At 51.0% G+C, this 26,432-nt stretch overlaps 1 protein-coding gene across 1 annotated transcript in view; it reads right to left on the bottom strand.

Moving 5' to 3' along the window:
* wwc1 (WW and C2 domain containing 1) overlaps positions 1-26,213 on the bottom strand; it is a 30,614-nt gene extending 4,401 nt beyond the window's left edge. The window contains exons 1-19 of the mRNA XM_079737711.1: positions 24,852-26,213; positions 16,676-16,785; positions 15,285-15,488; positions 13,786-13,862; positions 13,359-13,438; positions 13,134-13,263; positions 11,759-11,905; positions 10,782-10,855; positions 9,900-10,145; positions 8,058-8,147; positions 6,087-6,610; positions 5,224-5,341; positions 4,747-4,908; positions 3,792-3,984; positions 3,408-3,512; positions 3,098-3,168; positions 2,741-2,921; positions 1,959-2,126; positions 1,623-1,715 (exon numbers count right to left, since the gene is read on the bottom strand). Of these exons, the coding sequence (XP_079593837.1) occupies positions 1,623-1,715; positions 1,959-2,126; positions 2,741-2,921; positions 3,098-3,168; positions 3,408-3,512; positions 3,792-3,984; positions 4,747-4,908; positions 5,224-5,341; positions 6,087-6,610; positions 8,058-8,147; positions 9,900-10,145; positions 10,782-10,855; positions 11,759-11,905; positions 13,134-13,263; positions 13,359-13,438; positions 13,786-13,862; positions 15,285-15,488; positions 16,676-16,785; positions 24,852-24,970 (2,892 nt within the window). The 5' untranslated portion in view covers positions 24,971-26,213. The remainder of the gene's footprint in view (positions 1-1,622; positions 1,716-1,958; positions 2,127-2,740; positions 2,922-3,097; positions 3,169-3,407; positions 3,513-3,791; positions 3,985-4,746; positions 4,909-5,223; positions 5,342-6,086; positions 6,611-8,057; positions 8,148-9,899; positions 10,146-10,781; positions 10,856-11,758; positions 11,906-13,133; positions 13,264-13,358; positions 13,439-13,785; positions 13,863-15,284; positions 15,489-16,675; positions 16,786-24,851) is intronic.
* Between the last annotated feature and the right edge of the window lie 219 nt (positions 26,214-26,432).

The raw sequence follows: 26,432 nt of genomic DNA, 5'->3' as shown, positions 1-26,432 counted from the left end.
ATGTCAGCTTCTGTAACACCACCAGGTATAACTACTGAGTACTGCAGTAGGTAACACGACCAGGTATAAGTACTAAGTTCTGCAGTAGGTAGCACTACCAGGTATAAGTACTGAGTACTGCAGTAGGTAACACGACCAGATATAACTACTGAGTACTGCAGTAGGTAACACTACCAAGTATAAGTACTGAGTACTGCAGTAGGTAACACCACCAGGTATAACTACTGAGTACTGCAGTAGGTAACACTACCAGGTATAAGTACTGAGTACTGCAGTAGGTAACACCACCAGGTATAACTACTGAGTACTGCAGTAGGTAAGACTACCAGGTATAAGTACTGAGTACTGCAGTAGGTAACACCACCAGGTATAACTACTGAGTACTGCAGTAGGTAACACTACCAGGTATAAGTACTGAGTACTGCAGTAGGTAACACCACCAGGTATAACTACTGAGTACTGCAGTAGGTAAGACTACCAGGTATAAGTACTGAGTACTGCAGTAGGTAACACCACCAGGTATAACTACTGAGTACTGCAGTAGGTAACACTACCAGGTATAAGTACTGAGTACTGCAGTAGGTATCACTACCAGGTATAACTACTGAGTACTGCAGTAGGTAACACCACCAGGTATAAGGACTGAGTACTGCAGTAGGTATCACTACCAGGTATAAGTACTGAGTACTGCAGTAGGTAACACAACCAGGTATAACTACTGAGTACTGCAGTAGGTAACACGACCAGGTATAAGTACTGAGTACTGCAGTAGGTAACACTACCAGGTATAAGTACTGAGTACTGCAGTAGGTAACACTACCAGGTATAAGTACTGAGTACTGCAGTAGGTAGCACTACCAGGTATAAGTACTGAGTACTGCAGTAGGTAGCACTACCAGGTATAAGTACTGAGTACTGCAGTAGGTAGCACTACCAGGTATAAGTACTGAGTACTGCAGTAGGTAGCACTACCAGGTATAAGTACTGAGTACTGCAGTAGGTAGCACGACCAGGTATAAATACTGAGTTATGTTAGCTGCAGTGGGTAACACTGCAGGATGTATGAAGGGCTCACATTATATGACAGTGTGTAAGAGGAGCACCACAGCATAGAGGTTTCTTTTTGGCAAGTCATCAGATCCGGGCAATAAAGGACGTCTTTGTGAGTCGTACTACGCAGGCCCTAAGAATACACTCGACGAATGGATGCTTAACCTCGAGGGAGCAGAGAGCTCATCAAACATTCAGCAGCTCATGGAATATTAACGCTCGCTTTCTCAGGAAGGAACATGTGACCACCGCTCGCTTTCCCTCGTCCACTCGCTCAGAGACTGCTCTTTCCTCTGGCCCCTTTCTCCCTTTCTCTTTCAGACATTCAGAGATTATCTACAATTAGAGGGCTATAGCAGCAGGGCAGACAGGTAGACAGCCAAACAGACAGGTAGATAGACAGACAGACAGACAGATAGACAGGTAGATAGACAGACAGGCTGACAGGCAGAGACAGACAGACAAGCAGACAACCAGATAGAAAGACAGACAGTCAAACAGGCAGACAGACAGACAGTCAAACAGGTAGACAGACAGGTAGAGAGATAGGTCGAGAGGCAGATAGACAGTACCTTCTTGACCCTCATGCTTCTTCGTTCAGAAGCGTTCCTGACGAACGGAGACTTCTTGGAGAGAGTGGAGCTGTCGCTGTCACTACGGTTGATCTGGGGACAGAAATATACATTTAATATACACATAATATATAATATATATAGAGAGAAACAGAGAGAAATATGCAGTACATTCAATTACAGAGATTGTGCTTGACGTGTGTGTGTAAGGCTTAAGCATATGTTGTGAAGGCATATGTGTGTGTGTTTGTGTGCATATGTTGTGCATGCATATGTGTGCGTGTGCATGTGCATATTGGGGGCCAGTGTGTGTGTGTGTGTGTATGTGTGTGTTACCCTGCAGATGTAGTGGCTCTGGGGTCCCGGGGAGAAGGTCTTGGACCTGATGACGGTGTTGCCCCTGATGAAGGACTGCTGGACCATGTGACCCACCCCTCGGCCGGGGTCTGGGGGCCGCTGCTTGGGCCGCACCGACGCCCCCCCGGTACTGGTCTCCTTGTTCACCTGGATCAGTAAACACACCTGGATCAGTAAACACACCTGTACCATTAAACACACCTGGATCAGTAAACACACCTGGATCAGTAAACACCTATATCACCGGTATCATTCAACACACCTGGATCATTAAACACACCTGTATCATTCAACACACCTGGATCAGTAAACACACCTGTACCAGTTAACACACCTGTACCAGTTAACACACCTGGATCAGTAAACACACCTGGATCAGTAAACACACCTGTACCAGTTAACACACCTGTACCAGTTAACACACCTGGATCATTAAACACACCTGTATCAGTAAACACACCTGGATCAGTAAACACACCTGTATCATTAAACACACCTGTATCATTAAACACACCTGGATCATTAAACACACCTGTACCAGTAAACACACCTGTACCAGTTAACACCCTGTATCATTAAACACACCTGTATCAACAGTTTCATTAAACACACCACTATCAGTGAACACACCTGTAGTATTAAACACACCTGTATAACCTATATCAGTAAGTACACCTGTATCATTAAACACACCTGTATTATCTAACACAATTCACTGTACTGGTATTGTACTGGTATTGTATTGGTGCAGTTCTGTTTACCCTCTCTTTGATGGGGGTGGTGGTGGTGGTTCTCGGCATCTGCTGATCTTCATCATGCACCTCTTCCTCTGCTGCCCAGTGGCTGCTCTCTGGGTGTAACTCCTCCCCTTCCTCGGGAGGCCCCGCCCCTACGCTGTTGCGCTCGGCGCTGTTAGACATGGCCGCTTGCTGTCCATCGAGCCTGTCGTAAAACACAGTTAGTGAGGAACACTGGATATTACTAGTGCAGATATTTGGACAGGTTGGTTGGGTTCCAGTTAAGGTACAATACATCTAATACGTGGGGTTTTGAGTCATCCTATTGGCCCAGTGTGATAAACAATGCGTGAATGATACGACAAAGAGCTAATATCTGACCAATCGGCTTCTTCTGACGCTTCTTCTGCGGCTGGTTCCGGGGCTTGTTCTGCTGCAGGGGCCTTCCCCACCTGGAACACGGCCGACAACTTTATGGATACTAAACCTCTTAACAACAGCTGGTGTTCAACAACAAATGAGGCATAAATGAAACATTCACTAGGTCTACAACACTGGATATAGATAACCTTCACTCGGTCTAAAAAATAATACACATATATATCCAGTGTGGATTTATACAAGATTCACTATGTCTGAAACACTGGATGTATATAATCCTCACTAGGTCTATAACACATGATCTCCGTACCTGAGGGGTGAGCTCCGTGACGTCAGCGTGGCTCAGCAGGTTGAACCATCTGCTGCTCCTCTTCTCACTGCACCTCTCCTCCGCCAGACTCACCTGGGCTCCCGCCTGCACGAGGAGGAGGAGGAGGAGGAGGAGGAGGAGATGTGATGGGACAATGAGAGGAAGAGGGGAAGAGGGGGGGAGCAGACACGAGGAGGAGATAATATGATGATTGGACAGGAGGAGAGAAGGAGGTGAAGAGGGTGTGCAACGAGGGTCGAGGAAATCAAAAATAATTGTTGACATCTACAAAGTATTATGGATGGCAGGAGGTTGTCAGAAAAGAACAGGAAGTGGTCAGAGCAGAAGAGGAAGTGGTCAGAGCAGGAGGAGGTCAGAACCTACCAGGCAGCTCTCCCGACCCGAGCTGCTGGTGTGGCAGACGTCCACGCGCAGAGTCTTCTGCCGCAGTGCATTGTGGGACATGCTGAGGCCGAAGACCTCATTGACCTCCAGGCTGGGCTTGGGGGGGAAGGCACGCGTCCGGAACAGGCAGCGGGCGTTCTCCGAGCACGGCAGCACCACCACACGCACGTACCTGGAGAACACGTTAGAGGTTAGAGGACGGGAGGGTTCCTGGAGAACACGGTTAGAGGTTAGAGGACGGGAGGGTTCCTGGAGAACACGTTAGAGGTTAGAGGATGGGAGGGTTCCTGGAGAACATGGTTAGAGGTTAGAGGACGGGAGGGTTCCTGGAGAACACGTTAGAGGTTAGAGGATGGGAGGGTTCCTGGAGAACACGGTTAGAAGTTAGAGGATGGGAGGGTTCCTGGAGAACACGTTAGAGGATGGGAGGGTTCCTGGAGAACACAGGGCACAGGGGTTAGGATCCCTCAAGGGTCCAGCCAGAACCAGACAGGGCTGCAGACCCAGTCCACTGATGCCCTGGGTTCTGGTTCCTCCTGAGCTTGACCATGGCAACGTGGTGTACCTTCATGTGGTTCTGGTGTGTTGTCGGTGACCATAGCAACACGGTGCCTTCATGTGGTTCTGGTGTGTTGTAGCGTGACCATGGCAACACGGTGACTTCATGTGGTTCTGGTGTGTGGTGTAGCGTGACCATGGCAACACGGTGCCTTCATGTGGTGCTGGTGTGTGACCATAGCAACATGGTGCCTTCATGTGATCCTGGTGTGGGTTGTAGCGTGACCATGGCAACATGGTGAAGGCATGTGATCCTGGTGTGTGTTGTAGCGTGACCATAGCAACATGGTGACCTCATGCGGTCCTGGTGTTTGGTGGTGTGACCTTAGCAACATGTGGTTGCTATGTTCATGTGGTGCTGGTGTGTGGAGCCTACATGTGGTGGTCCTCCGGCAGACAGAGGGCGCTGCAGTTGGCAAGCTGCAGCACGGCCACGCTGAAGCGCTGGTCCTGGTAGCGCAGGCCCAGTTGGACCTGAGCACAGCCCAGGGACGAGGCCTCATCGTCGGGGAGCAGGGAGGACGGCTGCTGCCCGGGCCTGGAGGAACCACAGAGGAGGTCCAGACACACAGGAAGTCAGAGGAGATATACAGGAAGTAGGATCGGACACACAGGAAGTCAGACAGGACACACAGGAAGTCAGGCAAGACACACAGTAAGTCAGAAAAGACACGCAGGAAGTAGGACAAGACACACAGGAAGTAGGACAAGACACACAGGAAGTAGGACCAGACACACAGGAAGGAGGACCAGATACACAGGAAGGAGGACCAGATACACAGGACGTCGGACAAGGCACATGGGGTCAGACAAGCACAGATACACACTTTGAAACAAACCACACACACAGTACCTGCGTTCTGATGGTTCATACACTCCACTGTCCCCGGCCACTGATTCGTCAGACACGGCAGAGGACACGCCTACATTATTAGACCCCGCCCCTGAGGCCCTGAGGGGAGGGGCAGATTCTGGAAAGAGAGAGAGAGCGAGAGAGAGAGAGAGAGAGAGAGGGGGGAAAAAACAAAATAAGCAGAACAAACGATGAGTAAGGAGGATATGGAGGGTAAAGGACGAGACATGCAGTCTAAAACTGAACTCAGGTTCAAAAATAAGACGTAAATAGAACAGTGTTTCAAAGAGAGTACATAATGTATCAAGCACGCTTCCACACAAGGTCATATAGAGGTCAGGGGGGTAGGGTGTCCACTATCCACTTGACACCGTCTGGCTGCTATGACAACCCCCCCCCCACTCCCACCCATACACACACACTCACACACTCACAACCTCACATTGAACCATTTTCATTCAAGTACTCAGTTCAGAGATCAGGTTCTAAATCCAAAGTTCAGGTTCTAAGTTCAGAGTTCTAAATTCCCGTTCCAGGTTCAGAGTTCTAAGTGCTATGTTTGCATCGCCATAGAAACATCGCCTGTTTCTAAGGAAACAAAGTGTGTGTGTGTGTAGGGGAGGTGTCACCATTTGGACGACTCAGTGATAATCCCTCTTCAATAACAATACTTATGGTAACACACACACACACACACACACACACACACGCACACGCACACGCACACACACACACACCTGAGAGAGATTAACTGAAATTACAGAGCTGTAGCAAACAGGTAGATAGACAGACAGAGAGACAGACAGGTAGACAGACATACAGACGGACAGAAAGGTAGACAGAGAGACAGACAGGCAATCTACCTCTTAGTTCTCCTCCCTGCGGGATGGTCTCCCTCAGGTCCTCCTCCTCCTCCTCTCCTCCAGCACCTCCTCCGTGCTCCTGCGCTCCTCCTCCCCCCTCCTCCTCCTCCTCCTCCTCCCCCGGGGTGAGGAAGGAGGCGGCGGCCAGCGGGGAGCACGGGGGGGAGAGGGAGGAGAGGGAGGAGCGGGGGGACAGGGAGCTGACCGACGGCGGCGTCTCCGTCAGCCTCAGCGCCTGTAACCGCGACGACCCCGCCTCCGGGGACCCCTCGGGGTTAGGCCCCGCCCCCGGCCCGGCCCCGCTCACCACCTCGTGCTCGTGGATGGTGGTGATGGCCATGGAGGGCCGGAACCCCCCACCCAGCAGCAGCTCCAGCTTGTTCTGCAGGTCGGGGTCCATGTCGGGGGGCCGCTCCAGGTACAGGTCGCTGAAGCTCAGCGAGGAGGTGGAGCCCAGCGACGAGGTGGTCGCCAGGGAGCCCCGGCTGCTGCCCGACGAGCAGGACAGCGTGCTGGCCGACAGGCTGGGGGTCAGAGGTCAAAGGTCAGGAGGAGGGGGGAAGGGGTTAGGCGACAGGCTGGGGGTCGGAGGTCAGATGTTTTGAAGCATGCGGAGGTCAAAGGTCAGCTGTTAAGACAGGCTGGGGGTCAGAGGTCAAAGGTCAGGAGGAGGGGGGCAGGTGTTAGGAGGCAGGCTGGGGGGAAGGGGTTAGGCGACAGGCTGGGGGTCCGAGGTCAGATGTTTTGAAGCATGCGGAGGTCAAAGGTCAGATGTTAAGTCAGGCTGGGGGTCAGAGGTCAGATGTTTTGAAGCATGCGGAGGTCAAAGGTCAGCTGTTAAGACAGGCTGGGGGTCAGAGGTCAGATGTTTTGAGACAAGCGGAGGTCAAAGGTCAGCTGTTAAGTCAGGCTGGGGGTCAGAGGTCAGATGTTTTGAAGCATGCGGAGGTCAAAGGTCAGCTGTTAAGACAGGCTGGGGGTCAGAGGTCAGATGTTTTGAAGCATGCGGAGGTCAAAGGTCAGCTGTTAAGTCAGGCTGGGGGTCAGAGGTCAGATGTTTTGAAGCATGCGGAGGTCAAAGGTCAGCTGTTAAGACAGGCTGGGGGTCAGAGGTCAGATGTTTTGAAGCATGCGGAGGTCAAAGTTCAGCTGTTAAGACAGGCTGGGGGTCCGAGGTCAGATGTTTTGAAGCATGCGGAGGTCAAAGGTCAGCTGTTAAGACAGGCTGGGGGTCAGAGGTCAGATGTTTTGAAGCATACGGAGGTCAAAGGTCAGCTGTTAAGACAGGCTGGGGGTTAGAGGTCAGATGTTTTGAGACAAGCGGAGGTCAAAGGTCAGCTGTTAAGTCAGGCTGGGGGTCCGAGGTCAGATGTTTTGAAGCATGCGGAGGTCAAAGGTCAGCTGTTAAGACAGGCTGGGGGTCGGAGGTCAGATGTTTTGAAGCATGCGGAGGTCAAAGGTCAGCTGTTAGACAGGCTGGGGGTCAGATGTGGTGTCCGAGGAGTCAGCGCTGACTGTAGGAACTGATCAGGATAAGGAACGGCGGCCGGGGTCGGCCCCACAGAGCCAACAGTGTTTCCTCGGCTAGTCAAACAGCTTTACTCATGTATGACAACAGTGCCACCTATTAAGATAATCACTGTGATCATATGTCAACTCAAGCTTCAGCATGACCGCATCTCTACGAACAAGACCGACTGGTCGCGCAAATATTTACACACACTCTAAGGCAAGCGTACATTTGGAGGTGAGTGTGTGTGTGTGGTTTTTTCGTGCACTTCTGGAGCTATGTAACTGTGTAGGCACTTTTTGAGGCTGCGCATGTGTGCTAGACCTTTTGTGCTATGTGTGCTTTGTGTCTGTGTGTGTGTCTGCGTGCACGTCTGTGTTTGTTTGTCTGTGTTTGCGTGTTCGTGCATTTGTGTTTGAGCGTGCGCGTTTGTGTGCTCGTGCGCGTGAGTGTGTGCGTACCTCTTCAGCTGGGTGTGTAGCGAGGCGGCCAGGCGGACAGACGACTCCAGGTCCCGGACCAGCTTGTTCCTCTTACAGTGGAGACGCAGTCTGCACACAGAACCACAAGGAACATGAGGAGGAGAAGGAGGAGGAGGAGGAGGAGGAGGAGGAGACAGAGGAAGAGTAGGAGGAGACAGAGGAAGAGGAGGATGGGGAGGAGGAGGAGGAGGAGACAGAGGAGGAGGAGTAGGAGGAGGAGACAGAGGAAGAGTAGGAGGAGACAGAGGAGGAGGAGGAGGAGGAGGAGACAGAGGAAGAGTAGGAGGAGACAGAGGAGGAAGAGGAGACAGAGGAGGAGGAGGAGGAAGAAGAGGAGACAGAGGAGGAGGAGGAGACAGAGGAAGAGTAGGAGGAGGGGGAGGAGGAGGAGAAAGAGGAAAAGGAGGTGGAGGAGGGAGAGGAGGGTAAGAGACTGTTTGGGCAGCAGTGGGTGGGGGTAGGGTGGAGGTGGAGGTGATGGTGTCTCACCTCTCGGTCGGGGCCTTGCTCTGGGTGTGAGTTAGGGTGGAGGTGACGGAGGCGATGGTGTCTCACCTCTCGGTCAGGGCCTTGCTCTGGGTGTGAGTTAGGGTTGAGGTGACGGAGGTGATGGTGTCTCACCTCTCGGTCAGGGCCTTGCTCTGGGTGTGAGTTAGGGTTGAGGTGACGGAGGTGATGGTGTCTCACCTCTCGGTCAGGGCCTTGCTCTGGGTGTGAGTTAGGGTGGAGGTGACGGAGGTGATGGTGTCTCACCTCTCGGTCAGGGCCTTGCTCTGGGTGTGTGTTAGGGTGGAGGTGACGGAGGCGACGGTGTCTCACCTCTCGGTCAGGGCCTTGCTCTGGTTGTGTGTTAGGGTGGAGGTGACGGAGGCGATGGTGTCTCACCTCTCGGTCAGGGCCTTGCTCTGGGTGTGTGTTAGGGTGGAGGTGACGGAGGTGACGGTGTCTCACCTCTCGGTCAGGGCCTTGCTCTGGGTGTGTGTTAGGGTGGAGGTGACGGAGGTGACGGTGTCTCACCTCTCGGTCAGGGCCTTGCTCTGGGTGTGTGTTAGGGTGGCGGTGACGGAGGTGACGGTGTCTCACCTCTCGGTCAGGGCCTTGCTCTGAATGTGTGTTAGGGTGGAGGTGACGGAGGCGATGGTGTCTCACCTCTCGGTCAGGGCCTTGCTCTGAATGTGTGTTAGGGTGGAGGTGACGGAGGCGATGGTGTCTCACCTCTCGGTCAGGGCCTTGCTCTGGGTGTGTGTTAGGGTGGAGGTGACGGAGGCGACGGTGTCTCACCTCTCGGTCAGGGCCTTGCTCTGGGTGTGTGTTAGGGTTGAGGTGACGGAGGTGATGGAGGTGGTCTCACCACTCGGTCAGGGCCTTGCTCTGGGTGTGTGTTAGGGTGGAGGTGACGGAGGCGATGGTGTCTCACCTCTCGGTCAGGGCCTTGCTCTGGGTGTGTGTTAGGGTGGAGGTGACGGAGGTGATGGAGGTGGTCTCACCTCTCGGTCAGGGCCTTGCTCTGGGTGTGAGTTAGGGTGGAGGTGACGGAGGTGATGGTGTCTCACCTCTCGGTCAGGGCCTTGCTCTGGGTGTGTGTTAGGGTGGAGGTGACGGAGGTGATGGAGGTGGTCTCACCTCTCGGTCAGGGCCTTGCTCTGAATGTGTGTTAGGGTGGAGGTGACGGAGGCGATGGTGTCTCACCTCTCGGTCAGGGCCTTGCTCTGGGTGTGTGTTAGGGTGGAGGTGACGGAGGCGACGGTGTCTCACCTCTCGGTCAGGGCCTTGCTCTGGGTGTGTGTTAGGGTGGAGGTGACGGAGGTGACGGTGTCTCACCTCTCGGTCAGGGCCTTGCTCTGGGTGTGCCGTGCGGCCTGCAGGTCGGTCTCCAGGCGTTTCTTCTGGCTCTCGATGCGCTGGGCGTCGCTGGGCTGCAGGTGGCGCGGCGGGCGGGCGTAGCTCAGCTCCTTCAGAAGCTCCTCCTTCTCGTTGATGAGGATCAGGCGGTCGCGCTCCGGGTCCAGCAGGCCGGGCCACGCCTCGCTGTCCAGACGCGCGATCTGCACCTCGATGCCGGAGATCCTGCAGGAGGAGTCATACTGGTCACACTGGCGCCTCCACCCTCACACCGTCTACCCACTGCGCCGACCGTCAGCCACGCCCTCCGCCGTCCGCTGACGGACGGCGGAGGGCGTAGCTGACGGACGGCGCAGTGGTCTCTGCAGAGGCATCCGTCAGCCAAGCCCGAGCGTACGCGACCTGATTGGATGACGGATTCCGTCGCTGCCTGAAAAGTTGAACGTTTTTCAACTTTCTCGACGGAGCCGGCGGGTCCAACGGAACGGACGGATCCACAATGCATTGCTGCTCCGCCCCGTTCAACGTCAATGGGATCCGTCCGTTGACGGATGCAGTGGGCAAGAGGGGTTACTCCCACTAACGAGGGGGACGTAACAAACAATAACGAGTCGGAGCTAACGAGGTGGAGCTAACTGACACTAACGAGGAGGAGCTAACTAACACTAACGAGGGTGAGTTAACGAACTCTAACGAGTCGGAGCTAACGAGCACGGACTGACCCATCAGTAGACAGGTGTGTTTAAAATGCTGCTCGTTTAGGAGGAACGCAGGGAATGAGGTGAATGAGGATGTGAACAACGAGGAGGTGAGCAAGGAGAGGAATGAGGAAGTGAATGAGTAAATGAGGAGGTGCCGTACCTCCTCTTGGCCTCCTCATATTTGAGACTCAGGCGAACCTTCTCGGCCAGCTGGTTGTTAGTGCTGCTGCCCACCTGAGAACACACACACACACACACACACACAAACACTTAAATACATACTAATGACGAAAGGAAACTGAAAAATGTTTTCTCTAAGGGGACAACTAATGCACACACACTTCTTTACACACTTGGAGCACAGATACACACTTAGATATACACTAATATACACATGCCCACAATTAGATATGTACTACATACATAGATATGTACTACATAGATAGATACATAGTACATATACAAAGATACATATAGATTTGTACTACATCCATATACATAGATATGTACTACATCAATAGATATGTACTACATCCATAGATACATAGTACATATACAAAGATACATATAAATAGATATGTTCTACATCAATAGATATGTACTACATCCATAGATACATAGTACATATACAAAGATACATATAGATTTGTACTACATCCATATACATAGATATGTTCTACATCAATAGATATGTACTACATCCATAGATACATAGTACATATACAAAGATACATATACATAGATATGTTCTACATCAATAGATATGTACTACATCCATAGACACATAGTACATATACAAAGATACATATACATAGATATGTTCTACATCAATAGATATGTACTACAACCATAGATACATAGTACATATACAAAGATACATATACATAGATATTTTCTACATCCATAGATATGTACTACATCCATAGATACATAGTACATATACAAAGATTTATATTCATAGTTTTGTACGACATCCATATACATAGATATTTTCTCCATCCATAGACACATACCTAGTCGAGAGCACCCAGACCTCCACACATTAGGCCGAATATTAAAAGGGATCAGAGACCCCAGCCACACATTATCAGATTACCCCCGTCAGGGATTATGCGGGATTACGGCGGATGTGCTGACCTCCGCGGGGATGTCTGTCTGCGAGCCGGCCTCGGAGTAGAGGCGGGGCAGGGACAGCTCCGAGGGCCCCAGCGACAGACTGCTGCCCCACAGCTCCTGCTCCGAGCCAGAGTCCAGCGGGAAGCCGTCCTTCAACACCGCCAGTTTCTGGAGAGGAGACGCACGTCAGCTCACTGTCCAACCCCTACCCGACTCTGTACTGTCCAACCCCTACCCGACTCTGTACTGTCCAACCCCTACCCGACTCTGTACTGTCTAACCCCTACCCGACTCTGTACTGTCTAACCCCTACCCGACTCTGTACTGTCTAACCCCTACCCGACTCTGTTCTGTCCAACCCCTACCCGGCTCTGTACTGTCCAACCCCTACCCGACTCTGTACTGTCCAACCCCTACCCGTCTCTGTACTGTCTAACCCCTACCCGTCTCTGTACTGCCTAACCCCTACCTGCTCCTTAATGACCTGTCTCTGTATTGTCTCACCCCTACCTGCTCCTTAATTACCTGTCTCTGTACTGTCTAACCCCTACCTGCTCCTTGATGACCTGTCTCTGTACTGTCTAATCCCTACCTGCTCCTTAATGACCTGTCTCTGTACTGTCTAATCCCTACCTGCTCCTTAATGACCTGTCTCTGTACTGTCTAACCCCTACCTGCTCCTTAATGACCTGTCTCTGTACTGTCTAACCCCTACCTGCTCCTTGATGACCTGTCTCTGTACTGTCTAACCCCTACCTGCTCCTTAATGACCTGTCTCTGTACTGTCTAACCCCTACCTGCTCCTTAATGACCTGTATATGAACTGTTAACCCCTCCCTGCTCCTTAATGACCTGTCTCTGTACTGTCTAACCCCTACCTGCTCCTCAATGTCCTGTCTCTGGATTCACCATCTAAGTAACAGTTACAGTAACCAGTGTTTGACCATAGATGGCGCTGTCCCTTCAGTCTGTATTCCTCTTTAACCCTCTCTAGAGTGGCCGCATGCTATAAACTTTCAAAATAAAAGACCTACAGGGTGTTTAAAGACCTCCAAGATTATCTGTTATCACACATACACACTGCAACACAAATTCCTCCACACACAGACACAAATCAACACAGACAGACACCAACACAAATCAACACACACATACACACAAATCAACACAGACAGGCACCAACACAAATCAACACACACGCATACACACAAATCAACACAGACAGACACCAACACAAATCAACAAAGACCCCGACACAAATTCCCACAAAATCAGCTGTCAACTGCAGCCGGGGAGAAGTGTGACCGAGAGCGTGGGGGGAGGGAGAGAGAGGGAGGGAGAGAGGGGGAGGGAGAGAGCGCGGTAGAGAGAGGTAGAGAGTGTATGTGTTGCCGACCTGTATGAGGGCTTGCTTCTCCTTCTCCCCAGAGGAGATGGCGTCCCTCAGGGAGTGCACCTCCTTCATGATGGCCTGAGCCTCCTGGGGCTGGTAGCCCTGGGGACAGCTGGACACCTTCAGGTCGATCCTGGAGGAGAACCACATTAGTACTGGTACTAGTTCTACTACTGATACTAGTACTCCTCATACTGACTAGTGGCCCTGAGGATGAACAACACCCACCCTTTCAGAGTCTCGAATCCCTGCTGTTTAAACTGCAGCTCCTGCTTCATAGACGACAGGTCTCTCTTCAACCGGTTCACCTGAGATAGAGAGCAGGGGGGAGGGGGAGAGGGAGAGAGAGAGAGAGGGAGGGAGGGAGAGAGGAAGAGAGACAGAGACAGAGAGGGAGAGAGAAAGGGAGGAAGGGGGAGAGAGAGAGGGAGAGAGAGAGGGGGAGAGACACAGAGAAAGGGAGGGAGACGAGAGTGAGAGACAAAGACAGAGACAGAAAGAGAGAGAGAGGGAGGAAGGGGGAGAGAGAGAGACACAGAGAGAGGTAAACAGACACAGACATAGAGAGAGAATGTTAACGTGTGCTGCCCGATACAGCAGTATGGATTGTTACCCAGTATTGGTGATTGGTTCTTATATGTTGATCATCTCTCACCCTGCTCTTAGCTGTGATGATCTCCGCCTTCAGGATCTCTGGATCGTAGCGGCTGGACGAGGACGAGCGAGAGTTCACTACAGAGAGAGACAACAGATAGCATTAGTTCACTACAGAGAGAGAGAGAGAGACAACAGATAGCATTAGTTCACTACAGAGAGAGAGAGACAACAGATAGCATTAGTTCACTACAGAGAGAGACAACAGATAACCTTAGTTCACTACAAAGAGAGACAACAGATAGCATTAGTTCACTACAGAGAGAGACAACAGATAACCTTAGTTCACTACAGAGAGAGACAACCGATAACCTTAGTTCACTACAGAGAGAGAGAGAGAGACAACAGATAGCATTAGTTCACTACAGAGAGAGAGAGACAACAGATAGCATTAGTTCACTACAGAGAGAGACAACAGATAACCTTAGTTCACTACAGAGAGAGAGAGACAACAGATAGCATTAGTTCACTACAGAGAGAGACAACAGATAGCATTAGTTCACTACAGAGAGAGACAACCGATAACCTTAGTTCACTACAGAGAGAGACAACAGATAGCATTAGTTCACTACAGAGAGAGAGAGAGAGACAACAGATAGCATTAGTTCATTACAGAGAGAGAGAGAGAGAGAGAGAGAGAGACAACAGATAGCATTAGTTCACTACAGAGAGAGAGAGAGACATCAGTTAACCTTAGTTCACTACAGAGAGAGAGAGACAACAGATAGCATTAGTTCACTACAGAGAGAGAGAGACAACAGATAGCATTAGTTCATTACAGAGAGAGAGACAACAGATAGCATTAGTTCACTACAGAGAGAGAGAGACAACAGATAGCATTAGTTCATTACAGAGAGAGAGACAACAGATAGCATTAGTTCACTACAGAGAGAGAGAGACAACAGATAGCATTAGTTCATTACAGAGAGAGAGACAACAGATAGCATTAGTTCATTACAGAGAGAGAGACAACAGATAGCATTAGTTCATTACAGAGAGAGAGAGAGACATCAGTTAACCTTAGTTCACTACAGAGAGAGAGAGACAACAGATAGCATTAGTTCACTACAGAGAGAGACAACAGATAACCTTAGTTCACTACAGAGAGAGAGAGACAACAGATAGCATTAGTTCACTACAGAGAGAGAGAGACAACAGATAGCATTAGTTCATTACAGAGAGAGAGACAACAGATAGCATTAGTTCACTACAGAGAGAGAGAGACAACAGATAGCATTAGTTCATTACAGAGAGAGAGACAACAGATAGCATTAGTTCACTACAGAGAGAGAGAGACAACAGATAACCTTAATTACTACAGAGAGAGGCAAAAGAAAGCCTGAGTCATTCTTAATTTGTCTCCATGAAACGACTGTGTGTGTGTGTGTGTGTGTGTGTGTGTGTGTGTGTGTGTGTGTGTGTGTGTGTGTGTGTGTGTGTGTGTGTGTGTGTGTGTGTGTGTGTGTGTGTGTGTGTGTGTGCGTGCGTGCGTCTCCTTACAGCTGGTCTGCGAGGTGCTCTTGTTCCTCCAGGTGTCGTGGAGGAGCTGGTACTCCTGCTGGGCGAGGAGGAGCCGCTGCTCCTTCACCTGGTAGATCTCCTCCTGGGCGCTGATGGCGTGGTGCGCCACCTCCAGGTACTCCCTCAGCATCACCTCCTGCTCCTGCTGCCACTGGGCCCGCGGGTCCTCCAGCTGGGTGCTCTCTGGGGGAGGAGGAGAGGGAGGAGGAGAGGGAGGAGGAGAGGGAGGAGGAGGGGGAGACAGGGAGGAGGAGAGGGAGGAGGAGAGGGAGGAGGAGGGGGGGACAGGGAGGAGGAGAGGGAGGAGGAGAGGGAGGAGGAGGGGGGACAGGGAGGAGGAAAGGGAGGAGGGGGGGGCAGGGAGGAGGAGAGGGAGGAGGAGAGGGAGGAGGAGGGGGAGGAGGAGAGGGAGGAGGAGGGGGGGCAGGGAGGAGGAGAGGGAGGAGGAGAGGGAGGAGGAGGGGGGGACAGGGAGGAGGAGAGGGAGTAGGAGAGGGAGGAGGAGGGGGGACAGGGAGGAGGAAAGGGAGGAGGGGGGGGGCAGGGAGGAGGAGAGGGAGGAGGAGGGGGAGGAGGAGGGGGAGGAGGAGAGGGAGGAGGAGGGGGGGCAGGGAGGAGGAGAGGGAGGAGGAGAGGGAGGAGGAGAGGGAGGAGGAGAGGGGGACAGGGAGTAGGAGAGGGAGGAGGAGAGGGAGGAGGAGGGGGGGACAGGGAGGAGGAGAGGGAGGAGGAGAGGGAGGAGGAGGGGGGGGGGACAGGGAGGAGGAGGGGGGACAGGGAGGAGGAGAGGGAGGAGGAGGGGGGGACAGGGAGGAGGAGAGGGAGGAGGAGGGGGGACAGGGAGGAGGAGAGGGAGGAGGAGGGGGAGGAGGAGAGGGAGGAGGGGAGGGAGGAGGAGAGGGGGACAGGGAGGAGGAGGGGAGGATGAGTAACATGTCATTACTGGTGTTGTTGTCATGGTTACATGTACTTACTGGTGTTGTCGTCATGGTTACATGTACTTACTGGTGTTGTTGTCATGGTTACATGTACTTACTGGTGTTGTCATCATGGTAACATGTACTTACTGGTGTTGTCGTCATGGTAACATGTACTTACTGGTGTTGTGGTCGTCATGGTAACATGTACTTACTGGTGTTGTGGTCGTCATGGTAACATGTACTTACTGGTGTTCTGGTCGTCATGGTAACATGTACTTACTGGTGTTGTGGTCGACATGGTAACATGTACTTACTGGTGTTGTGGTCGACATGGTAACATATACTTACTGGTGTTGTGGTCGTCATGGTAACATGTAATTGCTGGTGTTGTGGTCATCATAGTAACATGTACTTACTGGTGTTGTGGTCGACATGGTAACTCGTACTTACTGGTGTTGTGGTCGACATAGTAGGCCCCGACCACCGGGTCGTAGGCCTCCTCCCAGCCGATGGGAAGTTCATCTCCGATACAGTCGGCGAAGGACAGGGGTTTGGTCTGCCTGGAGAACACAGGAAGATTATCACTGGGAAGACTACTACCGGGAAGACTACTACCAGGAATACTATCATCAGAAATACTACCTCCAGGAATACTACCACCAGGAATACTACCACCAGGAATACTACCACCAGGAATACAATATTGGATAAAACTATATGGAATAATAATCAAAATATTGATTATTCCCAACAGGATATTTACCCAAAGGAATTGAATAATTAATATTTTTTAAATTAAACTGTGTGTTGGAGAGATAATTCATGTGTAGTGAGGTCATGTAACCTCAGACAGAAAGACAGACAGACACACACACACACACACACACACACACGGTTGCCACAGTTATTCATCAGTACCAAGAATGGAATGCCAGAACTCCCCCCAACCGACTGCATTCCATCACACACACACTGCACACTCCACATGCACAAGCATAAAAACACATTCCCCAGACACACTCAGCGTAGCCTCAGCGTAGTCTCGCGGTAGCCTCAGCGTAGCCTCAGCGTAGTCTCGCCGTAGCCTCAGTGTAGTCTCAGTGTAGTCTCAGTGTAGCCTCAGTGTAGCCTCAGTGTAGCCTCAGTGTAGCCTCAGCGTAGCCTCAGCGTAGCCTCAGCGTAGTCTCGCCGTAGCCTCAGTGTAGTCTCAGTGTAGCCTCAGTGTAGTCACAGTGTAGCCTCAGTGTAGCCTCAGTGTAGCCTCAGTGTAGTCTCAGTGTAGCCTCAGTGTAGTCTCAGTGTAGCCTCAGTGTATTCTCAGTGTAGCCTCAGTGTAGCCTCAGTGTAGCCTCAGTGTAGCCTCAGTGTAGCCTATATAGATATACTGTACATCTATATAGATATTTATCTATATATCAACATTATCTGATTCTCAGGGCACAGTTGGCATCTGTTTAAAGCACTCCCATTGACACCTTGAGCGTAGCAGCAGCTACCGCTTCGTCAGAGGACAGGGGAGTCAAGCCCGTTCTCCATCGCTGGACGAGGGCAATGAAACACGAATACCCAGAAGTGGGTCACAGGGCTGTCACCAAGAACCATAGGAAAGATTGACAGCCCTTCACTACAGTGGACGCCATTTGGTAAGCTATGCTCGATAGCCACAGCTAGCATAGCATCAATTCCTAACTGCTAGGGCGCCTTAGTTTGAAGTAAGTGTGAGCTGTCATGGCTACCAGAGATAACTTAATGACTTTGCGTTGCTTATGGTTGTTGAGATGTTGAACGTAGGGCGATGACCACAGCCCCTAACTCTAGTTACCCCCCCCTTCCAGAGCCACGTTATCAAACCTCCTCATACCAGGTTGGTACGAAACTGATAAGAAAATGCAAGCTCATTGTTTGAGCTTGCAGTGAGTCAAAGGCAGCCATTACAATAATCCCTAGTTATGGATGGACAAGTTCCCGACTGCATCACTATATCAAAGTCACACTCCGGGATGTTCATGACGCCCAGCTGAGAAGGCCTGAAGAAAGACCCAGGGAGAGGGCCTGAAGACCAAGGCAGAGGGCCTGAAGACCCAGGGAGAGGGCCTGAAGACCATGGCAGAGGGCCTGAAGACCCAGGCATAGGGCCTGAAGACCCAGGGAGAGGGCCTGAAGACCCAGGCATAGGGCCTGAAGACCCAGGCAGAGGGCCTGAAGACCCAGGGAGAGGGCCTGAAGACCCAGGCAGAGGGCCTGAAGACCCAGGGAGAGGGCCTGAAGACCTAGGGAGAGGGCCTGAAGACCTGGCGCACTGGCGGGGCGGGGGGAGACCAGATACAGCCTCGCTGGGAGTCTGTCCAGTTATCTTCTTGTGTAAAGGACGATGAGGATACTTCTTTGATGTAAATCTTTTCATTTCATGGCTATCTTCTTTACACTAAAGTATGGAGCGTAGTATCAATAAGAGTATCAATAAGTATCAGTGTGGACAAGCACTATCAGTAGCATTGCATCCTTAGATACCCTGACCACCACAACATGTGGTTCCTAGAGCTGCAGTGTCTCTCCACCAGGGGGCAGCATTCCTCTGGTGGCTGCTTCTCTACTGCTTGTGCTGACTTTGTTGTTGCCCTGCGAAATACTCAGTATTTAAATATTCTAAGTGCTTTAGTCCACAAGCCTGAATACAAACACACAAGAATCAGCACATACGCACAAACACACGCACCCCACATACACACAAACATTTATCACTACATACCCACAACCACAAACATCCCCACACACTCACACACCAAAGAAAGCATTGTGAAGCAAACTGGATCCTTTACTGCTCAATAATGAATGAGACTCCGAGAGAGGGGAGATCCCCATTAACACAGAGAGAGAGAGAGAGAGAGACAGAGAGAGACAGAGAGAGCGAGAGAGCAAGAGCGAGACAGACAGACAGACAGACAGAGCGAAAGAGAGACAGACAGACAGCATTTCTCCCAGTCCTGGTGGTTTGAGACTGAGAGGTCAGTCCTGATGGTTTGACTGGGAGGAGATCAGTGCTGATGGTTTGACTGGGAGGAGATCAGTCCTGATGGTTTTATTGGGAGCAGGTTAGTCCTGAAGGTTTGAGACTGGGAGGAGGTCAGTGCTGATGGTTTGACTGGGAGGAGATCAGTCCTGGATGTTTGAATGTTTTACTGGGAGGAGGTCAGTGCTGATGGTTTGACTGGGAGGAGATCAGTCCTGGATGTTTGAATGTTTTACTGGGAGGAGGTCAGTGCTGATGGTTTGACTGGGAGGAGATCAGTCCTGGATGTTTGAATGTTTTACTGGGAGGAGGTCAGTGCTGATGGTTTGACTCTGAGGAGATCCCTCCTGTGTAGTTAACTGGAAGCAGGTCGGTGCTGATGGTTTGACTGGGCGGAGGAGGTCGGTGCTGATGGTTTGACTGGGAGGAGGGCTTGTGTTCAGCGTCAGTAGCAGGAGACCCAGACTCAGGCCCCGTTCCGCTTGCTGACTGAGCGGAGCCCAGCGCTCTCACCTAGCCGCCGGGAGCTAGCCGCACGACCGGTTAATCCGGTTTTACTGGCTGGGAAAGAATGTGCGTGCACATTTCAGCTGAACGCACGCGCCCACAAGCATGTGAGTAAACCACCCCCTGCTGGGACCTCCAACGCCATGGTAATGCCACCTGACAAGGCTGGGTTGGCTAACATGAAACTAGCGAGGCAGCCTAGCTAACTAGGCAGAATATCTAACCAGGTAGCATAGCCAACTAGGCAACCTGGTTAACTAGGTAACATAGCTCACTGGCTAGCATAGCTCACTAGGAAGCATAGCTCACTAGTCCACCTAGCTATGCAGTGAGTCAGAGAGTGCAATTTACATTCCTCACCTCTTTTATAATCAGGCAGTCAAATATGTTTCATAGGTGTTCAAGGTTCAAACCACCTCAGCCCCTCCCCCCAACACACAGCTCCATCTCTTGTTTAATGCTCTCATTCATCTCTGTCTCTATAAATCTGTAAGAGTTCAAGTTCTATATGCTTCATTGGTGTGAACTTCACGCGAACATGTAAACAAAAAAATAAAAACAACATAGCCTTGAACAAAACAAAAACATCTCTCTCTCTCTCTCTCTCTCTCTCTCTCTCTCTCTCTCTCTCTCTCTCTCTCTCTCTCTCTCTCTCTCTCTCTCTCTCTCTCTCTCTCTCTCTCTCTCTCTCTCTCTCTCTCTCTCTCTCTCTCTCTCTCTCTCCTCAACGTGGTGACTGTCAGATAACATTCCATTCAGCTGGTAGAATGTGTTGGGTGCGTCACTGCAGGGGGTGGAAGGACAATATAGCAGACTAAGGAATGTACAAACACAACAGACTAACCAGGAACCCACAGATATCTTAAATTACAGGAACAATCTCTACTCCTGATGCAACCCACAGATACCTTCAATTACAGGAACAACCTCTTCTCCTCATGATGGAACCCACAGATACCTTCAGCTACAGCAACAACCTCTTCTCCTCCTGATGAACCCACAGATACCTTCAGCTACAGGAACCACCTCTTCTCCTCCTGATGAACCCACAGATACCTTCAGCTACAGCAACAACCTCTTCTCCTCCTGATGAACCCACAGATACCTTCAGCTACAGGAACCACCTCTTCTCCTGAACCCACAGATACCTTCAGCAACAGGAACAACCTCTTCTCCTTATGGAACATTGAATAACACCACACCAACCTTCAATAGTCCTATCTTCAAATGTAAAGATAGGATGAAAAGCCAGCTACGAAAGTAACCATCCGTCTTCATGCTCTCAAAGTTACTTCAGCATTAAGTTACAAATTACTTTTAGTTACTTTCAGGCAGAAGTCATCTGTTGACCATGGTCCTGCTGACCGTAGGCCTGTCATAAGTGAGCCTCCATCGACCGTAGGCCTGTATCGACCATAGGCCTGTCATACGTGAGCCTCCATCGACCATAGGCCTGTATTGACCGTAGGCCTGTCATATGTGGGCCTCCGTCGACCATAGGCCTGTATCGACCATAGACCTGTCATATGTGGGCCTCCGTCGACCATAGGCCTGTATCGACCATAGACCTGTCATATGTGGGCCTCCGTCGACCATAGGCCTGTATCGACCATAGACCTGTCATATGTGGGCCTCCGTCGACCATAGGCCTGTATTGACCGTAGGCCTGTCATATGTGGGCCTCCGTTGACCGTAGGCCTGTCTCGACCGTAGGCCTGTGTCGACGTAGGCCTGTGTCGACGTAGGCCTGTGTCAAACTTGGGCTGTTTCAAATGTAGGCCTGTCACCTACCCACCGTATGTGGGTACCTGTAATACCCTACCGATCTGAAATTGTGAACGCAGCGGTTCCATTCCCTCAAACCAGTGGAAACAACCGGTGATGTTCCACAAGCCAGCCGCTTTAAGTCCCTGCTGTCCACCAGGCAGCAGCAGCTGACTAGATGGTTGGTCTGTGTGCTGCCTGAGGGCTGCGGTGGACTGCGTGACGACCAGCAGATTGTAGTCATGATAAAGAGAAGTACTAATTAACCTGGCAAGGGTGCAAGGTATTCATGCATGTGTAATAGTTTCCAACAGAAAAGCACATGATTTAACGTGCTGAGTCCACAGCCCCCAGCAGACCGGTCTACCGATGACTACCAGATGAGAGGAATCACTTGAAATGCTTTGACCAAACCATCGAATCAACGGTTTACCATGATTACTCTGACTTTCCCACAAACCATGTTGGCAATTTAGAAAGAGGCAGCGAAGGTAGGAGAATAAACCAGAGAACCACCGTGAGAGCTGGTCTGTAGCCCAGGAAACAGTCCTACCAGAGAACCAGCCTGTAGCCCAGGAAACAGTCCTACCAGAGAACCAGCCTATAGCCCAGGAAACAGTCCTACCAGAGAACCAGCCTGTAGCCCAGGAAACAGTCCTACCAGAGAACCAGCCTGTAGCCCAGGAAACAGTCCTACCAGAGAACCACCATGAGAGCTGGTCTGTAGCCCAGGAAACAGTCCTACCAGAGAACAAGCCTGTAGCCCAGGAAACAGTCCTACCAGAGAACCAGCCTGTAGCCCAGGAAACAGTCCTACCAGAGAACCACTATGAGAGCCTGTAGCCCAGGAAACAGTCTTACCAGAGAACCAGCCTGTAGCTCAGGAAACAGTCCTAACAGAGAACCACTATGAGAGCCTGTAGCCCAGGAAACAGTCCTACCAGAGACCCAACATGAAGGCCAGTCTTTAGCCCAGGAAACAGTCTTATGGTGCAGGCCAAGCTCAGCCCATCCAGATTCTGTCAGGACCGCTCTGGGTAAAAGTACCAGGTAGGAGACCGAGTCCACAAGGCAGGCTGTGTATGATCTATTCATTGGCAGGTCGGCTTCACATAGTTGCCGGTACCTGTATCTGTAGAAATTACACTTAATACAACCCAGTCCTGATCAAGACTCTCCTCGTTTCTGGCCCAGCTCAGAGTCATGTGTCACGGTGAACTACAAGTATGTAAAGTATGCACTTGTACGTTCCCACCACCACCTGAGCTCAATGATGCTCTTGTGCATCGCTCACATGGAAATATTTGCCAAACACCTCAGGCTCCCTGAGGGGGAAGCAAAGCCTGGCGCCTGCACAACAAAACGTACACCGATAGGAACATTTCAGCGAGGCTGTGTTCTGATCATTGTGTGTTCTCTTAGTACTATTCCCTTAGCAGGGGGTTACTGTGGTAAAGCCATCCTTTGGTCTCAGAGCCATGTCCTCAGCAGGGCCAAGCAAAAGGAGCAGTTGGAAAAAAAACAAAGCTGGCCGTAAGCCTGGAGGAATTCAGGGCCATTAAAGGATTTGGTATCAAAGTCTGGGGGTCTTTAGGAGCCTACAAGGAGCCTTGTGTAACCAGCGCTCTGTGGAGCGCCCAAACTGCTAGACCCCACCAGGCATGTATGATAAGCCTATTACTCTGCATGCTCTGCCCTGCAAGCTCTGCCCTACATGCTCTACCATAGATGCTATAACATACTATACACTACATGCTCTACTATAGATGCTATACACCTGCATTCTCTATCCTGCATGCTCAACCATAGATGCTCCTCACCTGCATGCTCTACCATAGATGCTCTACACTGAATGCTCTATCGTAGATGCTCTTCACTGAATTATCTATCATATATGCTCTATCATAGATGCTCTACACCTGCATGCTCTACCATAGATTCTATTCGCCTGCATGCTCCGTCATAGATGCTCTACACCTGCATGCTCTCTACCATAGATGCTCTACCATAGATGCTATACATATGTATGCTCTCTGCCATAGATGCTATACACCTGCATGCTCTATCCTGCATGCTCTACCATAGATGCTCTACCATAGATGCTATAAACCTGCATGGTCTATCCTGCATAATCTACCATAGATGCTATACACCTGCATGCTCTCTACCATAGATGCTATACATCTGCATGCTCTCTGCCATAGATGCTATACACCTGCATGCTCTATCCTGCATGCTCTACCATAGATGCTCTACACCTGCATTCTCTCTACCATAGATGCTATACCCTTCACGCTCTGCCTGTGCTCTCTGATTGGTGGACCCCATGTAGCTTTTGTCCAGACGGTGATGCTGTGGGGAGTGGGAGGGCCGGGACCCATCTGACCACCGTGAAATATGAAGCGGTGCTTCCTGTCCCACCACATGACCCCCCTCCCGTTACCAGGAGGTGAAGATACCTCTCGGGAAGCCAGACCTGGCACCTTCCCTGGTGGAAGCAGCCCTCCACTACCTCCATAGAGTGGGTGCCTCGTCACTACAACCACACACACCCTAACCCGATCCCCGCAGACCGTCACCAGCCAGGGAAACATCTACCTTAATCTGTGAGGGCTTTTGAACCCTCAAACAATAGGTGTAGACCGACCAACAAACCAAACTTTACTACTAGGTACTATTTATCAAGTGTTTCTTTACATAGAGAGAGAATTATTTTTAGATTCATTTCATTAATTAGCCGGTTGGGGTACCGAGATGGGTCATTAAGGAGCGGGTAGGGGTTAGACAGTACAGAGACGAGTCATTAAGGAGCAGGTAGGGGTTAGATAGTACAGAGACAGGTCGTTTAGGAGCAGGTAGGGGTTAGATAGTACAGAGACAGGTCGTTAAGGAGCAGGTAGGGGTTAGATAGTACAGAGACAGGTCGTTAAGGAGCAGGTAGGGGTTAGACAGTACAGAGACAGGTCGTTAAGGAGCAGGTAGGGGTTAGATAGTACAGAGACAGGTCGTTAAGGAGCAGGTAGGGGTTAGACAGTACAGAGACAGGTCGTTAAGGAGCAGGTAGGGGTTAGACAGTACAGAGACAGGTCGTTAAGGAGCAGGTAGGGGTTAGACAGTACAGAGACAGGTCGTTAAGGAGCAGGTAGGGGTTAGACGGTACAGAGACAGGTCGTTAAGGAGCAGGTAGGGGATAAACAGTACAGAGACATGGCATTAAGAAGCATCTAGGGGTATAGATTGGGTTTCGAAACCAGAACCTTTCATTTGGGATTCAAAAACAGTCCTGTCCTTTCCCAAGCCCAGTGTGTGTGTGTGTGTATGTGTGTGTGTGTGTGTGTGTCTTACCTGTCTCTCGGGTCGATCCAGCTGGTGGCCTGGTGGATGTGATCAATGTAGTAAACTTTCCCGTCAAAGTCGCGGGCTTCCTCCCAACCCTGGGGCAGTGGCTGCTCCTTCCTGGGCATGTCAGACGAGTCTCCATCAAATACCCCGCCGAAGAAATCCTCTAACCGAGTACCATCCAGCCTGGCCCCGCGGTGACTACCTCCCCCGTACGGGACGCCGCTTCAGTGCTCTTCTCCATCTTGAGGTCCTTCAGATTCCCGGCCGTTGGCGGTCCCGATTAGGCGGTAATCCACATCATGGTCCCGCCGTCCCGGCATCCACTAACCGCAGCGTTCAAGATGTAGTCGGGATAAACGGTGGATGGGTTCTACTTGAAATAGTTTGCACTTGAACACAACTTCATTCCTGGAGTGGATGACCAGCCACTGATGCTCAGAAGTTGATCAGGATTCACAGCACTTTATTAATCCACAGGGAACCAGTTTTGTAGTAGTTTGAACCCTCATTCACAAACACAACATATGTAAATGTGCTCCCAGACAGGATCGCTCCAGGACGAGCATCCACCCCCTTAAGACTTCTCCTCTTCACTGGGGATCACTTCTTATGACCCAGGTCCACGATCCACAGAGACTAGTCTACAGCACGGACCACTTCATTAACACCGAACTTCATAGAACCGGTTTGAACTTAAATTCATGTGTCAGCTGGTCTCGTCTGAACTCCTGCAGACTCGAACCAGGGCTCCTTTAGACCAGGGCCCGTGTAGACCCGAACCAGGACTAGTTTAGACCCAGACCAAGACTAGTTCAGACCCAGATCCGTTCAGACCAGTCCGGGGGTAGACCAGGACAAGTTTGGACCGGGACTAGTGTAGACCCAGAGGTTCACGGTCCGCCTCCATGTTGGTTAGCCTAGCCGAGGCTAGCGACTCGTTCACTAAACACTAAACTGCTGTCTCCGGTGTCCGCGGGGTCCCGGTGAGTCTGCTACGTGTCCCGGGCACCGTATGCGCCTTTCCTCCGAGTTCAGATGAGTCCGAAGGAGTTTTTTCTTCTGTTTTCCGGGAGGGGGGGTTGGAAGTAGAAAAGTAGATCCCCGTAGACTTGTTCGGTCGGTCGCTGCTGGTCGCTCTGACGAAGACTCGCGATGGAGCCCGGTGACGTCACCGCAGTGTACAGGTGATCTCTCTCTCCCTCTCCCTCTGTCTCTCTGTCTCTCTCTCTCTCTCTCTCTCGCTCCCCCTTTTTTCTCTCTGTCTCTCTCTCTCCCTCTGTCTCTCTCCCCCTCTGTTTCTCTCTATCTCCCTCTCTCCCTCTGTCTTTCTGTCTGTCTGTCTCTCCCTCTGTTTCTCTCTATCTCCCTCTCTGCCTCTCTCTCTCTCTCGCCCTCTGTTTCTCTCCCTCTCCCTCTGTCTCTATCCGTCTGTTTCCCTGTATATTTCTTTCCCTATTTCTCTTTCGATCTGTCTGTCTCTGTCTCTCTTTATGTATGCATCTCTCTCTCTCTCTCTCGCTCTCTCTCTCTCTCTCTCTCTCTCTCTCTCTCTCTCTCTCTCTCTCTCTCTCTCTCTCTCTCTCT

This window comes from Pollachius pollachius, assembly GCF_949987615.1.
Source record: "Pollachius pollachius genome assembly, chromosome: 6".
Classification (NCBI taxonomy): domain Eukaryota; kingdom Metazoa; phylum Chordata; class Actinopteri; order Gadiformes; family Gadidae; genus Pollachius; species Pollachius pollachius.
Note: the sequence above shows the minus strand (reverse complement) of the source record. Positions and strands in the feature narration are given on the sequence as shown.